Source organism: Pogona vitticeps, chromosome 11, assembly GCF_051106095.1.
Source record: "Pogona vitticeps strain Pit_001003342236 chromosome 11, PviZW2.1, whole genome shotgun sequence".
Classification (NCBI taxonomy): domain Eukaryota; kingdom Metazoa; phylum Chordata; class Lepidosauria; order Squamata; family Agamidae; genus Pogona; species Pogona vitticeps.
Genome location: NC_135793.1, coordinates 25,486,720 through 25,505,113, shown reverse-complemented (window position 1 = coordinate 25,505,113; position 18,394 = coordinate 25,486,720). Strand labels below are relative to the sequence as shown.

The 18,394-nt window shown below is 54.9% G+C and overlaps 1 protein-coding gene and 2 long non-coding RNA genes across 7 annotated transcripts in view; 1 reads left to right on the top strand and 2 right to left on the bottom strand.

Annotated features, from left to right (window-relative positions):
- Positions 1–1,795: 1,795 nt before the first annotated feature.
- The window catches only part of DLG3 (discs large MAGUK scaffold protein 3), a 65,264-nt gene continuing 48,665 nt past the window's right edge, over positions 1,796–18,394 (top strand). For 4 of the 5 annotated variants that reach the window (XR_013538766.1, XR_013538765.1, XM_078380729.1 and 1 more), the window contains exons 1-4: positions 1,796–1,944; positions 5,714–5,845; positions 7,891–8,042; positions 10,086–10,224. Coding sequence is in view for 3 of the 5 variants with exons in the window: in XM_078380729.1 (XP_078236855.1) it covers positions 1,929–1,944; positions 5,714–5,845; positions 7,891–8,042; positions 10,086–10,224 (439 nt within the window). In the remaining 2 variants the exon portion in view is untranslated. The remainder of the gene's footprint in view (positions 1,945–5,713; positions 5,846–7,890; positions 8,043–10,085; positions 10,225–18,394) is intronic. The other variant, XM_078380731.1, reaches the window with a different exon arrangement.
- On the bottom strand, positions 5,845–7,113 carry LOC140702251 (uncharacterized). The gene is made up of 2 exons (XR_012081352.2): positions 6,861–7,113; positions 5,845–5,960 (listed from the first exon to the last, which is right to left on the bottom strand). It is a non-coding gene; the product is annotated as an uncharacterized LOC140702251 (long non-coding RNA).
- LOC140702252 (uncharacterized) lies at positions 14,599–16,813 on the bottom strand. The gene is made up of 2 exons (XR_012081353.2): positions 14,848–16,813; positions 14,599–14,729 (listed from the first exon to the last, which is right to left on the bottom strand). It is a non-coding gene; the product is annotated as an uncharacterized LOC140702252 (long non-coding RNA).

Here is an 18,394-nt window from a genome sequence, read left to right as displayed (position 1 = left end):
CATGGGAGACATCCCCAGGAATCCTTGTGATCTTATTTAGCCCTTTCTAAAGCCACAAATATATCCTGGGGGTGTGAGGTCCTTAAGCAAACTATGCGGTTTTTTTGGGGGGGGGGGGGAAATTCCCATTTTTGACCTGAGTCTCCTGCCAGTCTATTTCCTTTGCAGGGTCGAAGTTCTTTGGCCTTCTAGAAGTCTTGTGCTATGATGCGCCTTCTCCAGCAGGGCTCACCTCTGGCCACGCTGCGGGAATGCTGAAAACCCACTGCGCAGAAAGGCTGTGCGTATAATTTTATTTCAATGAGCCTTGGTGCTGAATCCAGTATGCAATTTTTGGGCTGCCTGCTGCAGGGAAGTGATGGGCATGACATGCCCATGGTTCATTTAAAGTCAGGGAAGACTTGTGTCATATCAGCCTCACTCTCCTCTCCGTGGCCACCATAACCCAGTTGGCAAGGCTAAGTAAGATCGTCAACGAACTCTACCCAGCCACAAAGACTTGTGATCACTGCACAGAAAAGACTAGTTAACAACACCCATCAATCACAGTGACAGATCATCTCCCCCACCTTATCACAACAATACACCCATAACAAAAAAACACCCTGATCACCCAATCTCCTGAAAAGGACAAAAAGCTGATCCCACAGCTAGGAGGAACGGGGATTGCTACTTGCTCCAGTGGGTCGGTTTCTGGTTTGGGACTTTGTAGGACCGAAGGAGCTGGATTGGGGCCCCGGTTTCTGTGGCATGGGGGCGGGTGATGTTGGGGGGGGGCATTCTAGCCCTGGCTGAGCTGGACAGACAAAGGCCGTGTCAGCTGGGGCCCCTCTTTTTGGGATGCAACCGGCGACCTCCGGAGGGTCAAGAGAGCTCCCTGCACGGGCTCCAGCGGTACGAGAGGTGCGGAGGGAGGAAGTGGTTCCGTAAGGGCCTGGACGTCGCCGGGTGGGGCGGGGGAGCCTGCCTGCTTGCCTGAGCCAGTCCAGGAGCGCCCGGTGCCAAGCGCTGAGCGCCAGGGCCGCGCTGACCAAGGCGCCACTCCGGGGCGGGCGAAGGGGCTCCCCAGATCGGCAGCCGGCGACCACTTCCCGCGTCCTCCCCGCCGACGACGCTCCCGGCGAAGAGGCTCCAGCTCTGCTGGGCGGCACAAACTTCCCGGGCGGCCCCGAAGGCGTGGCGACGGCAGGAAGGCAGGGCAGGGCAGCCGGTGCGCGGCCGGAGCGCCGATCCCGCCCTCGACGGTCCCGGGGCGGGCGAGAGGAGCCTGTCGCTCGGGGCTTCGGGCGGGACCTTCCCCGGGCCGCTCCTACGGGCAACCGCGACGGCGTCGGCGCCGGGCCCCGCGAGCAGCTCCGGGTCTCCAGGGAGAGGAGAAGAGCCACCGGCTCGAGACCCGCCCGTAGGCCCGCGGGAAAAGGCTGGCGGCTCTCCCGGGACCCCTGCCGGCCCACAGGGCTCAGGGCGCCGCCCGCCCGACGACGGTCCCCCTTCCCCTCGGGTCCCTCGGCCCGTCCAGCCTGCTTAGGGCGCTTCTCTCCCAGGAACCCCTTGCAAAACCCCCGGAGGAGAGGGTCGGTGGGTCGGCCGGCGTGCCGGAGTCTGTCCCCTTGGCTCAGGTCGTGCGTAACGATCAGGTTCCGCGCTCAAAGAAAAGAAGCGGCTGCGCCTTGGACGAGGCGCGCTTCTAGTCCTCATGGGCGGCGAGCTCAGGAGGGGACCCTGGGCGGCCCCGCCGCTCGCCCCACCGCCCAGAAAGGGGGAGGGCGGCCCCTCCTTCTCCGTCCGTCCCTCCTTCTTTCCTCCTCCCTCCCGCGCTTCCCCGCCCTCCGGCCGGCCGGCCAGAGCGGCCCCTCCAGCCACTGCCGCCGCCGCCCTCCCGCCTCCTTTCCAGCCTCCGGGCGGTCGTGGCGAGGCCCTCCGGGACCATGAACCGCCGCAAAGGTAAGGGGGTCGCGGGGAGGGGGGGGCGGCGCGCAGGGAGACATTTAACCCCTGGGGGGCCCCTTCTGGCCACCGCCCCCACCCCACCCCTCGGGCCGCCTGAGACTGGGTTGCCGCGAAGCCCGAGACTGGGGGCGGCGGTCATTCCATGCAGATTCCTGGCAAGTTGAGGGTGGAGGGAGCCCGGGAAGTGGCCGGCAGCCGGCTGGCGGGGTCGAGCAGGAAGTTCAGCCGGTGAAGTAAGTGTTCTCGCCGGGCTGCTCCGCCTGAAGTTGGCGGCCGGCGGGGGAGCCACCTTTTCCCGCCCCGCGCCCTTCCCTTCCTCCTTCCTGCCTCCTCGCTGGCCTTGCTAGCCGTTCACGTCGCCGCGCTTGGGGAAAGAAGCCCCGCCGGGTCCGCCTTGCCGCGCGCGGGGCTGGAGAAAGCCTTTTCGGTGGGATTCCCGCCTGCTCCAGAACCCTGGACGGGCCAGAAGGGTCCTCCCCCGTGACCAGCTCTTCGCACACACCAGCAGGTATATAAGCGGAGACCCCGGCCGGAGTCGTCACTGCCCAGGCAGCGTCGGGGCTCCAGTTAGGGCGAGAAAGGCAGCAGCCCAACCGACCCCCCCCCGTCCTCTGCCACAGACCCTGAGGAGCCACCTCGGTCCTCTCTCCAAATCCCTGCGTCTCACCTCCGCCCCTCCTGGGTCCCTCGGGTGGAGCAGGTCTTTTTAGCCCTATTGGCAGTCGAAAACTGATGGCTTAGAGAGTTATAGTTCCCAATCATGGGTGACCCCCCCCCGGTGTTCTTGGACTGCAACTTCCAGGAACCTCGGGCAGCCCAGCTGGCGGTGGAGGCTTCTGGGAATTGCCCTTCAAGATCACCTGCGTTGCCCAACGTTGAGATCCACTGATTCAGATAAAGGTGGTGGGTTGACTCCCTATAATGATCGCTTTGGACCAAGACAGAGCCTGCCGTGTCCCGCGGTTCCCCTTTACCAAGGAAAGAGGCCATCCCCGTGCAAGTGAAATGCCCACCCAGGGGATTTCTATAGCCCGGAGTACTGGGAGGGCGGGTGGGGTGGGGGCTTCCTTAGGAAAGGTGCATTTCTACTCCTTATGATGGTTGGAGGGGGGAAACGGTGTCTTGCTGTCTTGGACTGCTTTTGGCCCCCTCCTTTCTGGTTCCGAAAGCCACCCTAAGGCACTTTTGTTTAGAACATTTTGTTCAGCAAAAATGCGAGACCATTTGTTCACCAGTATAGGGCCCGGCTGTGGATGAAGGTTGGAAGTATTTCTGGATGGGGAGAGGGGGGGGGGAAATGTCATTAATTGAGGCAGATGATGAGGTCGCTCAGTAGGCACCCTGCTCCCCTGAACACACACCAGGCAAACAGAAGATGCACCTTGAAGCCCCCCCCCCCTCCTCTGTTATGCCCCCAATGGTTCTGTGAACAGCCCAGCTGCAGAGAATAGAGAAGTTACTGTGCTGGATAAGAGTACCCAGCATCCCCGGCCAAAGTCACTTTTCCAGCCTCTGGAGTTGATGCTTTTGTTCAGGTTCCTTCAACACTGGAACTCTGGCAAAACCCCTGGCTTAGGAAAAGGGACTCTCCCACTCACTCGCTGGTGGTCAGCTCGGGGGTCCCAGACAGCAGGCAGGCACACTGGGCTCCTTGTTCTGGGGTCTGGGCCCTCCTGCTGGGAGCAACAGAGGAGGGGCTCGTCCACCCTGGGACAGACGGCCTTTGTTTTAGAACTGTTTTCTTTACAAAGGGAAAGGCCCTCTGGATGCGGCGGGGGGGGGAGAGGGAGGTAACACTTCTTGCTTGGCTGATGGGGTGCCACATCCTGACCCATATACCTCTTCAACCCTGCCTCATGCCCTCTTTCCAAGAGGAAAGGATGAGAAACTGAGGAAGGGGGGAAAAACCACACAACCAAAGGTGGAGGGGAGGGGAAGAGGGTCAGTAAAGGGATTTTGAAAACACCCAGCAAAAAAAAAAAAAAAAAATCACAGGTGGTTCAACTTTATGGAGAAAGAGAGAAGAGAGACAGAACTTTCCCCCATCCACCTCAAATCGTACGAGGACATGGGGGAAGGGGAGTGTCGCACAATGAACTTGTAGGCAGTGGAAAAAGCATCTGTGAATCACGCAGAATCCACCGTCTTAAGATCTGGTGATTTCTGTTGCAGAAGGAATGATCAAGGGTCTAAAATGATCTACACTACACCGGTAAAGGAGTTGGTCCCCTGTTGAGCAGTTGTGGTTCCTTCCTATGGAATTCTGGGATCTGTAGTTTGGGGGGAGGGACTGAGGTTTCTATGCCAGGGGGCTCCCGTGGGCTTCCCCTGAACTACAGCCAGAGCCTTCTAAGTCTCTCCCGAAACCACAAATCCCAGCATCCTTCAGGTGGTGCCGTGACAGTTGAAACACAGCCAAAGGGCTCTAACTGTGTAACATGGATGCACGAAAGAGTCTCGTGATATGAAATGCTCTTTGTGCATGAAATTGACACGGGCTGTGACTCCTGGTAACCATAGATGGCAATGAAGCATCATGGGACTTGTAGTCTAGCACCATCTAGAAGGCCACTGATTTCCCCACATGTCTTTAGAAACCCTGAACACGATGGCTCAATGTTTGCACTTGGTTAAGTTCATCTTCCCATATATGTTCTTCTTACGAAGCAAGCAGGAGGGCATCGGTGGGCCAAGAGCATCGCTTAACATGTTGTTGGACTACAACTCCTATGAGCCTCAGCCAGCAGAGCCGCTGGTCAGGAATGCTGAGAGCTTCAGTCCAACTGTATCTGGAGGGCAGCACTTGACCCGCCCCGCTGCACTGCAGGGGAGCGGATGCTGAACTCCCTGAACACGTCGGCTGGAATATGTGGGGTTTAGATGAGAAGCAGGCAGCTTCCCGGGGCAGGAACCGGCCCCTTCCTGTGCTCAGGAGCGCTGGTCCCTCAGCAGCCGCTGGTGGTCTCACAGTTGGATGACTGCAATGCATTCTAAATGGGGCTACGCTGGGAGAGTGTTCGGAAGCCTCGTTTACTGCAAAATGCAGAAGCCGGCCTGTACTCCCGCGCATGGTGTCCGCGTGACGTCACCCCAGATGGCCACTCATGTCCCCAGCGCTGGTTGCCACTGCTTTTCTGGGCTCCAGTCAAGCAGCTGGTTTTAAAAATCGAAACCCCAGCTGCTATTTGTTTAGTTTGCTGGGAACATGTTGTAAATAGTTCTGCTGGGTGGTGTTTTTTCCCCCCTTTTTTCTGGTCTTTTCTTTTCTTTCTTTTTCTTTCTATCTTTCTTTTCTTTTCTTTTCTTTTGAAATTGCAGTATGTTGTAAATAAACCAGCTTCTGACATAAACAGCTTACAGTTTAGCTTTTGGAAAGGCCACCTGACTTATTATTGGGAACCTGCTGAATTATGAAGATTAAGAGGAGAGGCCCTTTAGAAGACCTCCCCCACCCCCACCCCTTGCAAAAGCCTGCTTTGTAGGGCGTCCTGCCCCACTGAACAACTCTCCAAGCCTTCCTTTAGGCCTGGCATGCTCTTTTGTGGATTCTCCTCGAGGTGTGGTCCAAAAACACAAATCCACACACCCGGGGGAAGTCCTGTAAGCCAAGTTAGAAGTAAATGGAGAGACTATCGCGACCCCTGGAGGTGCCATCCTGCTTGGGGACCTAGGCTGGCGGAGTGGGTGGCTGGCTCGGCGCGGGAGGTGGGCCCCTGGTTTTGTGTGAGCGTTCTGCTTCTGAGCTCTGGACTTCTCTTGGCAGACACCCAGCGGGCTGTGGAGATCTTAGCCCGGTACCAGCGCCTCTTGCGGCCCCCAGTAGAGCAGCCCCTGCAAGCCTCCCTTGAGAAGGTGCTGAGCCTCTTTCGGAGCGAACTCTTCCAGGCACTGCTGGGTAAGGGTGGCCTGCGGTTGCAAAGGAACCGTCTGCCTGTCACTGCGGCGTGTCCGTTTTTCTTTATCTTCCCTTTTTCCTCTTCTTCTGTGCCTGCGGAACGTCCCTCCTGGTCCTGCAGAGTAAAAAATGCATCGAAATAAAACCATGAAGGATCTTGCAGCAGCTCAGGGAGCGACCCCTTTGCTACAGCCAGAGGTTTTGTGGGTTTCAGTCTCCTCTCTGCGTTTCAAGATAGACTCTCCGAGACATGTGCATGCAGGAAAACAGCAAAAAAGGAGTCTTGTCGACTTTTGAAGACGAAGGCTAAGTCTTTGGTCCCTAGTATTCTTTTCCCTTTTTTTCTTTTTTCTTTTTTTGAACAGCTACGGGTCCGTTTTTTGAAATGTTTCTGATTTGTTCCTAATAATTTACATGGTTATTGTAAATCTCTTTGGGTGCTCTGTGAGGCAGAGAGGTGATTTTTAAAAATGGTTCCGCTAAATAAGTTTTATTTGCCATAAGCTTTCATGGACTTTAGCCTACTTCTTCCAGTGCCTCAATTACAAGTGGGCTGCAGTCCAGGAAAACTTATGCAAATAAAACTTTCCAATGTTTTTTTTTCAGCTGCCACGAGGCTGTTGCTTTTGCTGCACATATACAGTTTGTGTGTCTGTGTGTACGTGTGCACACACAAACACACAGTCCGTCTGCAGGTGTAGTATTGGGAGACAGCTTCAGATCAGAGTGAACCTAATCCAAGGACGGACCAGCAGCAGCCAGGCCACTCTTGAAGTTGGCCATTCACAAAACCATTGGCAGGGACCGGCCTGTCTTGGCAGGAAGCAAGGCCATCATCTGACAAAGTCGGTTGCAATCCAGGAAAGCTCCTGGCTGCAATCAAGCGGCTGCTCTCTGCTGGTTTGCTGCTCCCAGGAAAGTGGGAGGTGGCTTTGGAGGGCTTTGATGAGCCCAGAGCGTGGTCTGGGGAGCAGCGAGCAATGCGGGGGGGGGGGAGGTGGCGACAGCAGCTGACCTTTTCCCAAAGAGCTGAAGCCATCGGGGTGGCGGCTGTTTCTGGGGCAGGAGAAGCCAGGCGCCCCTTCGGTGCGGTTCCTGTCTGGTGCGTGCCTGGCCAGGGCTTGCTGTGATGTTTTTCCAAGGGAACCGGCTGCTGCGCAAGCCACGGCTGTGGGAACAAGGCAGCTCCCTCTCTCTGGCCAAGGGGGCACAATATCCCTCTGGTGGGAGCAGAGCTGTGGCAGCCGCTTCTCCTCAGGAATGTGAGCCCAGGCTTTGCGCAGGGAGGAAATGCTTGGGCCTCTCCTTCCCCACCTCCTCCTCCTCCTCCTCCTCCTTCCTTGCAACTCGTCCAGGCTCTGCTTGTGGGGCTGCCAAGACTTGGTTACTCCCTGCAGCACCGTGGGTGTGGGACAGGATGGCTCGCTCTCCTCCAGCCCCATCGGGGAAGGTGGAAGGGCCCTCCGCCTCCCTGCAACCAGGCCTTCCCTGCTTGGTTCGGTGTCAGGATTTCTGCTGGCAAAGTCTCTCTCTCTCTCTCTCTCTCTCTCTCTCTCTCTCTGTGTCGTGGGGAGGGCTGGCCAATGCTAAGATGGTGCTGGATTCTAGTGGGGGAAACTGAAAAGAGGGTGGGAAGCTGGAACCCATATCCTGAAGTGAAGGAGGACTTCAGTCCGAGAAGCAACTTCCCCAGGTCCTGTAGCCTTGCTGGCTAGAGGATTCTGGGGCCTGTCCTTGAGAGGAGTGACTTTCTCCAGCCCTAGAACAGCTGCATCCTGAAAGGAAATAAAAAGAGAATAAAAAAAGAAGAGTCAGCTGTTCTGCAGGTAACCTCCAAGGGGCTGTAGGGGCAAATCTTCCTGGCCTTGGTTGATTCTTTGGCCACTGGGATTTTGTAAGGGGGACTATCTAGTCCATACTCCAGATGCACGTCCTCCAGGACCCCAGGGCTGCGCAAGTGGGTTCTTCTGCCAAAAGTTAGGAAAAGGTCTCCTGGCAGGGATCCTGGCTCCTCCTTCACAGGTGCCTCTCGGCCTCTCTTTCAGATATCCAGGAGTGCTATGAGTTAAGCCTGCTCTCTGCCTGCAAGCAGGATGGGACCACAGGTCCAGGGGATGGCAGTCCACCTCCGTGCTGGGATGACGCTGTTACAAAGGGCTACCTGGAGAGACACGGCCAGGACAGAAAGGCTCAGCAGGTGAGACGTTGCAGGAACTTCTTAAGCCCCTTTCATGAAACCGAAGGAGGGGCTGAGGTCCCATCTTCTGGTGCATTCACCTGCCATCTGATCAAGGGGCTTGATGGAAAGCATGCCTTCTTCTTTCTTGCCATTATGTACTCGGCCCCAGGTTTCCTGTTTTCTTCCAGGGATTCAAACCCCAAATAAACAAGAGAAAGTAATTACAAAGTTGCAAGCAATGAGCAACATTGTAAGGTCTTTTTTTTTAAAAAAAAAACAAACACAAAAATGAATTGTTTTGTAAATATTGTTCCAAATGACAGGAATGAGTTACTTTTAAAAGGTAGCTTTCCAAGCTCTGGGTTTTGCAGGTTGGCTCTCCTTCTAAAGCCTGTGTGCACAAAAGGGCCGAACCAAAACGCCTTCTGCTGCCTCTCCAAAAAAATGTATTCTCTCCTTCTAGGCCAGAGAGCTGTTTGTAGGTTTGGGCGCTGGAGGGCGCTGGAGAAAGCCTTCTCTTTCTCTCTGGCTCCCTGACTCGGGCCAGGCTGTGCTCAGCCCGCTTCGCTCCTCATCAGATTGGCTAGAAATGCAAATCGGTCACTTTGGATCCAGGAGACATTTGGCACGGACTGCCTTCTGAGCCTGGGCCAGCCATCGTACGTAGTGTGAGCCCTCGGCACAGCACAGCAGCCTGGGAACACCTGCTCCTCTTCCCCGGGCTTCTTGCTGAGCCCCAAGATCTGGGCTTTCTTTCTCCTCCTTTGGGTGAAGGAATAGCTCCCACTCACAAACACTGGCACACATTTCGTAACCACCACATTTCTTCTGCTAGATGACGGTTCAGCATCGCCGGTGAACATACCTGCTTCTTTATTGCTCACACTGTGTTCTTTTTCATTCCGTATTTTCCTTTTTCCTGATGCTGTTTCCAAGTTGGGCCCTTCTGATCACTCACCAAAGAGCTTGGAAAAGTTACTCTTTTGGATGACCAGCTCTTGGCTCCTCCCAACCTGGGAAAATAATTCTACATTCTCCGGTTATAGATAGCGGCATGCAGACTAACAGCTGTTTAATCCTGGCCCTTAGTCTGCATAAAGAGCATGGCTGGCTAGGCAAAAAAGCAAAGGATTTCTTATCCTAAGCATCTCAATATTTGTTTAAAAAGAAAAGCCATTTCTGGCAAGAGTAGACTTTAAAGAGTGCTGTCAGCATCTGAATATCCATTGAAAAGCCTGGTAGGGATTGCCTGTGCTGGACCTCCCGGGCTCTGCAGGATCCGTTTCTGGAACCGCCAAAAGTGGAACAAATGATGCTGACTTACTGGGAATAATATGGACATAGAGCAGTGTAACCCAGCACAGATTTATTCGGAAGCAACTCCCACTGAATTCAGTTGGACGTAATCCCTAGTAACTTGTGGATAAAATGGTAGCCTTTGGGAGGTTTCAGCATTTCCCATTTCTTAATGTTTTTTATAAAGAATATATACCGGGCTCAGAACAAAAGGATGTCCTTTTAATGATGTGAGCCGCCTTTGGTCCTTTCAAGCTGAAAGGCGGGGTGTAAATATTCCAAAGAAAAAAAGAAAGAAAGAAAGAAATAGTGTCTAAATGATATCGTAAGTCATCTTGAGCAGGGGACAAATCCAGTCTAATAAATAAGAGCTAGAAGAGTTTGGACGCCTGGCCCCCTTCCACGGCATCTCGTTTGGACCCCCGTACGGGTCTGGTTCTGTATCGTCGAAGGACGTTATTCCAGCTTCCTGAATGGGCAGTGCAAGGGGTGTGTGGACGAGCTTGCGTGTGCGAGGCAGGACCGTGGTTCCCTTCCTGTCGTGAATCCCTAGCTGTGGCCTGGAACTGCTGCTGCTCGTGGCCTCGAAGAGCCTTCCTCTCCCGAGTCGGTGACAGCTGCCAGGGTGACGTGGGGGCAGCGGGAAAGAAAGCCCACGGGCGAGTCACGATACACGCATCGTTTGGCAGCGGGAGCCGCTCTCCTCACCACCGCTTCTCAGTGGCTTTGTTCGCCTTCATCCTGCCCGGGTTTTCTACCTTGCAGGGGACGCTTCGGGGACAAGCAGCCAGGGACCCGGACTCCGCGCGACCCCCCCGGCTGGTGAAAGTGACTGAGAGCAGAACCGAGTTGCCGGCACACGTACGCAGCCTGGTGGTTGGTGTGCGCAGCTCTTTGCCCAAGGTGAGCAATCTGGAGGGTGCCGGAGGGACAGCAAGGTGGAGACCAAGGTGACTTGGTGGCCGGGCAAGCCACCGGCTTGGGGTGCAGGTATCCCCCACATTCTGTCCTCGGAAGCCCGTTCGAAAAGAGTCCGGTGGCAGGGGGGGTGGCAAAGGACTCTTTCTGCCCATCAGGGTAGAGCAGGGGTGAGGAACCTTAGGCTCTTGGGCCAAATCCAGCCTGCCCAAGCCTCAGCTGGATCTGCTGAGGCTTTCCAGAGGGCCACACCCCCTCCCTAAATCATCACTGTTGGGTGGTTTTCCCAGCGTTTGGAAAGATCACTGCCCCTTTCCTCTGGTCTTCTTACCAGCAGGAAGAACTTTCAAGTGATAGCTTGGACCCCTCCCACACCCCTGACCGTGGGTTGTGACCCCCGAGAACTTGCCCAGATTTGGGTTTGGCACCTGAACTGAAAGAGGGGCCCCGATGGTAGGAGGAGAGACAGGCAAGGAGACCGACCCGCTTTGTCTGCAATGGGGGAATGAGGGAGGCTGTGGATGCTGGAGAGGTTGCCGGACTGATCCCGCCCTCCTGCCCTGGCTCCGATCCGTCCTTTAATTTGTCTGCTCTTGAGGAGAAGCGGGGTGGTGGCAGTGTTTTATTCTTCTTCTGCTTTGCTTGTGACAATTCAGTTGCTTAGTAGCAGAAACACACATGATCTGTGGGAAATGTTGCAACTCCCAGGGGCAGAGACTGTGTGGAACTGTAGCCGGGCTCCGTTTTGGAGAGCCTCGTTCAGGAGATGGGCGTGGATTGCTGCCATCCCCAAGGGCAAGGGGCAGAGTGGCTTGGGACTTGTCCTCTCTTTGGGAGACATGCCTCTCGCCAAGCCACTTCCTCCCTGGGAGCATCTTTGGGGAGCGATGTTCTGCTTATCTGCTTCTCAAAGCAGCGTGCTTTGCTGCCTCCTCTATATGAGCTCGAAAGCTTCAGTGCTGTAATCCTAGCTGCACCTCCATGATGTACAGGATGCGCTCTCAAGCAGAGCTTGGAAAGTTGCTTTTTAAAAGTAACTCGGATCCATTTCTTGTTGTGTTTGAAAAGCAATTGTTTGCGACGCTTTTTAAAAATCAACTCGTTGGTTTGCACGTCGATTCTCTGTGCCATCTGATTTTTTGAGAAAGCCTTGGGATCAATTAGAGAAAGGTGTAAAGCTTGCAAAATTCTTGTAAATATGTTTCTGAAAAATTCCTCAAAATGTCCCTACAGAGTAACTTCCCTAACTAGCTTAAATGCTGTAGTAATTATACTGAGTAGCTTTGTTCTGCCTCTTTGTTTTATATATATGAGTAAATGCACCTTGTTAGAACCAAGTGAGTTCCTTGTTCCTTGTTATTTTCTAGCTCTGAAATCAGGATGCCTATTATTAGCAAGATGTTGTAGTTCTCTGTGTCTGGTGTCAATGGGCTGAAAACCCCTTCTTCAGCTTATAGTAGCCTCACTTGTTAGGCTAAAGAAAAGCCATCTCAAGAACCAGCACCTATTCTTTCCTGCCCCTTGGCAAACCCCCTCCCCATCTTTGCTCTGAGAGGTGAGTTGCCATAGGGGAAAGGGCACTCTTTTTTCCTGGAAACGGGACAAGCTTGAACCTCTCTGGAAATGGCTGTGGTAACCGATCCAAGCTTACACGTGTGGAGGGTGTCGGCTAGGTCATAGCTTCATTCTTGGAAGTCATGGAAGGGCACTCATGCACCAGATCAGACTGAGAGGCCATCATTTGATCCGGTCCACTGTCACCAGCAGCCGCAGTATACAGTGCATTAAATTCTGTAGATCAGATAGGATTAACAGATGTATCTAAACACCACCTTTTTTGCAAGCTGGGTTAGCAGTGGCTTTATTAATCCCCCAAATGGGGAGAATTCCAGAGCCTTGGTTGGTGCTTTTACTGAGAAGGCCCGCAAGACATGTCGGACACCTTTCAGATCCTGTCGCGATCCATTGCCTAAGATAAGTTTTTGAATTGATCTGTGACGCTGGACAACCGAATCAACAAGAGCAACAGGCATGCTGTGGACGAATCTATCTGCCCAATTATTATTACTATTATTATTATTTAAAAAGCCATCTCATTGAAAAGTTTGGCCAGATGAGTTCCAGAACTGGCAGAAGAACATGTGGTGTGAAGCCAAGCCAATGGTCAGAACTGGGTCGAAAATGTGTGCTCTGTTTCTCTGCTTACCTCTTTTGAGCAAGGAGCAGAGGTGTAGCGAGGGGGTGTTGCTCGGGGTAAGAGCCCTGCTTTCCCTGCAAAAGGTCCCTCGTTTAATACCCAACAGCATCTCCAGATAAGACAGATTCAGGCCACAGCTGCGGGGAGATGGGACCTATCAGAGAAAATATTGCCGGGCTGGATCAGGCAATGGCCAATTTAGGGGACATCCAGGGGCCTGTTTGAACTTCCAAAGAGACTCCATGGTCCACAACCTCTCTCTTCCTCCCCCCTCCGATATGCAGTTTTTCTGCATTTTCTACAAAACTGGAAGCACATTTGTGATTTTGGGAGAAAAATGCGGCAAGCCCTTTCCTCCGGCCAGGTTTTAAAGGCAGGCCCTGAGCCCCGGATTGACAGGACAGGTCCTTGTGGGGGCTTCAAAGTGCCACCGTGCTCCTTTCTGGAGGGAGGGAGGTGAGGGGGAAATGGGGGGGTGGTCTCCAGCTATAAAAACTGGGCGCCGGGGGTTGCTTGCAAGCCAAACTGCACCGGTTGCTCGCCCTTGGGCTGCATGTGGAAATCCTTCCACCTGGGATAAGGGGAGAGAGAGGGAACGGGTGGTGTCCGTGGCTGCGGAGGGGGAGACACAGGTTGTACAAATTAGCACACGTCTCCGCAAGGCGGTGCCGGGGGGGGGTGGATTGGTTCGTAGGCCACGAGTGGATCTCCGAAGCTTGGCAGATTCACGTGGGCTCCGTTTCCCCTCCTGACATGTTCCTGCTGCTGCCTAGCAACCCAGCTGCTGTCTGCATTCAGGCAGGAGCCAGACTGCAGCGAGGCCGATCTGCGTGCCCGGCTCCTTGGAGTGATTGTGTGTGTGTGTGTGTGTGTGTGTGTGTGTTGGCGGGGGGGGGGAGAAAAGGAAGCAGGCAGGTTTGGGGTCCAGAGTCTTGCGTGTGCTCCGGCTGCAGAAAGCAAGCTGTGCCGCTGATTCCCCCCCCCCAAAGAGAAAAGCAACAGGGTGGCGGTGCTTTCTGTCTCTGCAGGATCAGCTGAAGAGATCAGAACAAGGGCGTGGGGGGGGCGGCGGCTGCGTGGGTGGCTGTGCCCCCTAGGGAGGAGGGTTCCAGAGCAGCCATCTTCGTAGGCCGGAGGAAAGAGGCTGCCGTTCATCTCCCCCCCGCCCCCCCTTCTCCCTCTCTGTTATCTGGAGCCTTGAGGGGAGAGATGGAGGCCATGACCTCCTCCCCAGACCTGTAGGTGAAACCGAGGAAATGAGCAGACCTCGGTGTCCTGCTGTAAGGGACTGACCCAAGGCTTCTGTGGAAGAGGAGGAGGAGGAGGAGGAGGAGGAGGAGGATCTGGTGGACCCCACCCTTCAAGACAGAGGAAAGTTGTGCTTTCGGAAACAACGTCATGGGCGCACGGGGTGGGTGGATGGCCGAAAGTCAAAAGGGTGTCATCAACTGTTCCTTTCCTTAATCCTCCTCCCACATAGAGCCCCCTCTTGATTTTGGCACCCTGGGTGTTGGGGAGAGCCCCGGAAATCCAGCTGGAGGAAAGAGTTGCCCAGCCCTGCCGGAATGGCTTTGTCCCTCTTCTGCTTTCCGGGGGAGGGGGGGCGCCAAGTCTCGGCTGAGGGGAGGGTCCAAGCCACCGTTCCTTACACCTGAGGACTCTCTTGTCGGCAGAGGTGGGGTCCCCGTGGCCACTTCCTAGGCATGCTTGGCTTCACAAGTGAGTAACTGCAAAATTTGGAAGGGTTCTTTTTTAAAAAAAACAAGCAAACCCGCACCCAGAATTCCCCCCTTCCCCCCCCCCCCGGCCAATATGGTTGGTTGCACAGATCTTCTTGTGCAGAGGACTGGGTTGCGTGGACTGGCCAGTCCTGCCCTCCCAGTTTTAGTTTATGGGGCAGTTCGTGAATTGGCAGTTCTGGGGTGGTTTAGCCTTTGGGAGCCTGCCGTGGGAAATGGAAGAGCTTCTCGGAAGACCCGGGGCCACAGGGTCAGAGGGTGGAGAGTCTGGGACTTGATGGCCCAAATGTCTGAAGGGCTGACAGGAGGAGAACCACTGATGGCGGGGACATTTTTTAGCTCAGCCGGTGCAGGGGCCAGAATATTTTGGGCGTGGAAAGAGAATTCCTGGAAAGGGAAGCTTTGCATGCAGAGGGGACTGGGCAAGATGGAAACTGGCTATTTATTATCTGGGTGGAGATCCTGTTAGAGATCGTGCATGAGGTTAAAGATGGCTAAACACAGTTACCGATGCTCCTGGAGCTGGCGTCCATGCTTGCAGGCTTGCTACTGTGTCTAGAGAGAAGGAAAAATCAGGAAGTGACTTCAGAGAAGAAGAAAACCATAGGAGCACCAGTCTACATGTTGATCTAAAAAAGACAGAAGGAGAAACACATCTGGGTTTCCCACCTACCTGTTGCCCTTCCCAAGAGATCACCTGCTACATGCATCGATGCTCTGCGCTGGGCAATTTGGATGTCACTGGTGCAGCTGCTGTGGGTGATGATGACCACCCTCATTTTAACAAGCTTTTTAGAGGCTGGGGGGGGTGCAGAGAGGAGCCTCAGGAGACCAGCAGAGCTTAGCTTGGGGAGGTGGTGGTGGGGACTGCCATTAGACCAAGCCTCGTTTTCCTGGGCAGCAGTGATGTAAGATCGTCTTGGCAAGCCACAGCAAACCTGAAAATGGTTTCTCCACCTGGGAGCCTTTAAGAGCCTTCCTCTGCTGCAATTCCAGCTCACCAGCTGATTGGCTGGGTGGTGGGAGTGGGCAGGGGAGAGGGAGGGAACAGCCATTCAGAAATCCTTCTTTACTTAAAAGAGACACAGCAGGGGTGGGGGTGAAGGAACAGCCTGGCTCTCCCGGTTACCCTCCCCTCTCCTTCACACTTAAGACCAGCCGCTTCCCAAAAGGTCTGAGTGACCCTGCCATCGTGGACCCCCGTACCCCCCCCAAAAAAATTCCACTTGCTTCTCTTGCCTGGAATCTGAGCCTGAAGATCTCCAGGGATGGTCGGGGTCCTCAGGATTTCTAGGTGCAAAGAGGCCACTGCCCTTGACGGTCCTGAAGGATTGGCGGAGACAACTCCCTTCTGCTCTCCTCTGCCCGAGTGTTGTTAGACTCCCGCTCCCTTTTAGCCCCAGCAACCATAGTCAATAGTGAGGAATGCTGGGATTTGTAGTCTGACATCATCTGGGGAGAAGCATTTAGCCCCCCCCCCCGTGTTTTCTGCTACAGCATGCCCACACCGCCCTGAACCCACTTGCTCCCATCTGACTTTGGAAACGAAGGAGGATCAGGAGATGGGAGAGACCCCGGGATATACCAGGCATCTCTCGGAGGGCATCCTCCGTGAACCCCCGGAGAGCTGCCGCTGCTAGTCAGAGCTGACAGAACGGGGCTAAGCACAAGGGGGGGGGGCATTTTGCAAGGCACTTTCCTCTGTTCCTGGATGGGGGTTCCTGACTGGCAGCGACTGTGAAGATGTCGCATTGCATGATTTGAAAACGGGCCGTGAGGGTTGGTGCAGAAGTGGCCGAAAGGCCCAGGGAGTGATTGTGAGCAAGGGGAAGGATATTCTTGGTTCCCTGGCGTGCTTGGGACCTAGAGTGATGGAAGGAGCTGGTCCGTCCCTTCATCCGCCTCGGTCACGCTCTCGTTCTCTCCACGCACCTTGAGGCATCTCTCTGTGTTTATGTGTTTTTGGAAAGCTACAGAAGATGAGTTCCCCTTGTTTGTGGCTGAGGGTTGAAGGTGGGGCTAGCGGCCTCCTTTCTGTCCCCCCCTTTCCGAATTCTGTTCCTCCCATGCCTGGTAGCTCCTGCTTTTCTTTCCTAGCCTTTTGCGGTGGCCATGCATCTCTTGGAAATCCAACTGAGATGATTCGGGGTAGACATTTTTTGTAGCCTTCTGCTTGGACGGGGGTGGGTGTTCACCCAGGTGAGAACAGCAGTCGCAGGACAGTTTTCCCCGAGGAGTGTGAGGTGTGCTTTCTGGGAATCCTCTGAGCAGACCAGTTCGGAAGGCTCAATAGAGAGAGAGAGAGAGAGAGAGCTGTCAGCCATGGTCAAGAGCTTCTGCCAAGTTTTTCCATAGGCTGTGAGACCACAATGTCTAGTAACACAGTGGCACAATTTGTGCTCATTGGGTGCCTCCCTGTTGTGTGTTTGCATTACAGAATTAGATCAATGTACGAGGTGGGGATGGCAAGTAAACGCTGCAGACACCCCTGGCCAGGGGCTACCAAGTGGGATTCTTACAGTGTGAACGGGATGTGGGATTATAACTCCAGTGGAAATCCTCCCTTAGCCATGGCGCCAGAAGAAAGGAGGCCTTGACCGGTGCCCTTTGGAGATCGTGGCTTCTGCCTCTCGCCCTGAATCCCACAGGGGGCTGCAGAGCAGACCCCAGGGCTGGTCTCATCCGAGGGCACTTCCTGCGTGAAGGTCTTCGTTTCCATTTGGGCGACTGCTGGGAGCTCTCTGCAGCCCCCACAGGCCGTCCCTCAGCCCTTCCTGTTGGGCGCCGCCACGGCCATGTAGCCTTTGAGACCTTCGAGAGGGGAGTTTGCATGACCAAGTGGGGGTTCAAAAGCAGGTCTCCTGAGTCTCCGTCCAACCTTCTATCCCTGAACTCTGCTTCATGGAATCCTCAACGAGTAACATTAAAGGAATCCCAAACATCATGTAGTCCTACCCTCTGATGATGCAGGAAATGCATCACTCACGCATCCCCAACACAGAGCCATCTCGTTTTGAAGACCTCTGGTGGAAGAGGGCTGTTGGCTTTCTGAAAGCTGAATAGATTTTACCATCAGGAAGTGCTCTGCAATGTTTAGTCACAGAGATGGATTTGTCTTCCCTGCTCTGAAGGGCAAATCTGTCTAGGGGGTTCTTCACTGCACCCCTGCAGAGCAGACCTTTCCATTTTTTAAGAGCAGGACACAGGATGAGTAAGGAACAGCAAGGTGCAAGAGAGACGCTGGGGAATTTGAAGGAAGTGAAAGATCCAGGATCTCCTAGCCAGCTCGGGCATTTCCCCAAGCTGTGAATTCAGACTTGGCCTGGATGCAGAACAAAGGAAAGAAAACATCGTGCGGTAAACCACTTCTTGTAGATGTCTAAGAAAAGCAAGGAAAATAAGGCTTAGGAGTTCTTGGGTGTTTTTTCTCCTGATATAGCCCAGGGACCTTGGCTTGGAAAGCTTCTCTGTTCCTTAGAAAGGTGAAACAGGGTTTGAGTCCTTTCCTCTTGGCTTTGATGGATTTATTTTGCTTTGTTTTGAAGCAGCAAAGTTGCAGGGTTGCGTGCAGGAAAGGAATACTGAGGAGGGAGGGGGTCACAGAAGGAGCCGAGCGGCGCTGGCCAGACTGGTGCCAGGAGGAGCGAGAGGGCAGGTTCTGTGCAGGGGGGGGGGAGACCTCCTCCCCCCCCCCCCCCCCAGCCCTGGACTGACAATGAGCGCCTTGCCCAGGGCAAAGGGATTTGAACCCAGGTTAAGCTAGGCCAGTGCGGACTCTTTCTGGTGAAGCAGCCAGTCCGGTGTCCCAGGCTGAGGGGTTACATTTGGGGGTGGGTGAGATGTCAGCTCCCCGGAATCCCCTAGATGCTCTCGGTGGATTCTGGGAATTGTAGTCGCCAGGCCAGATGTTTCCATCATCTTTCCGTTGCACCGACCTGCTCTGCCTCGCAGGGTTGCGGCGAGCATCCAGGCTGGAAAGTGGCGCTGGGGGGGGGGGAGGGAGGGGCTTTGCGGCGCCTTTAAGTTCTCCCCACCCCACCCCGGGCTTCGGAGCCTCGCCTGAGCGCGGATTGGCCCGGGCGCGCGGGCGGAGAGGCCGGTGGGCGAGCTCGGGAGCGCGCCAGCAAGCCGGGCGCGCGCAGAGGAGCCGGCGAGGGATGCGCTCGCTTGCTCCTTGGCCCGTCCAGCGCCCCAGGGGAGCCGCCGCCGTTGGCCCCTCC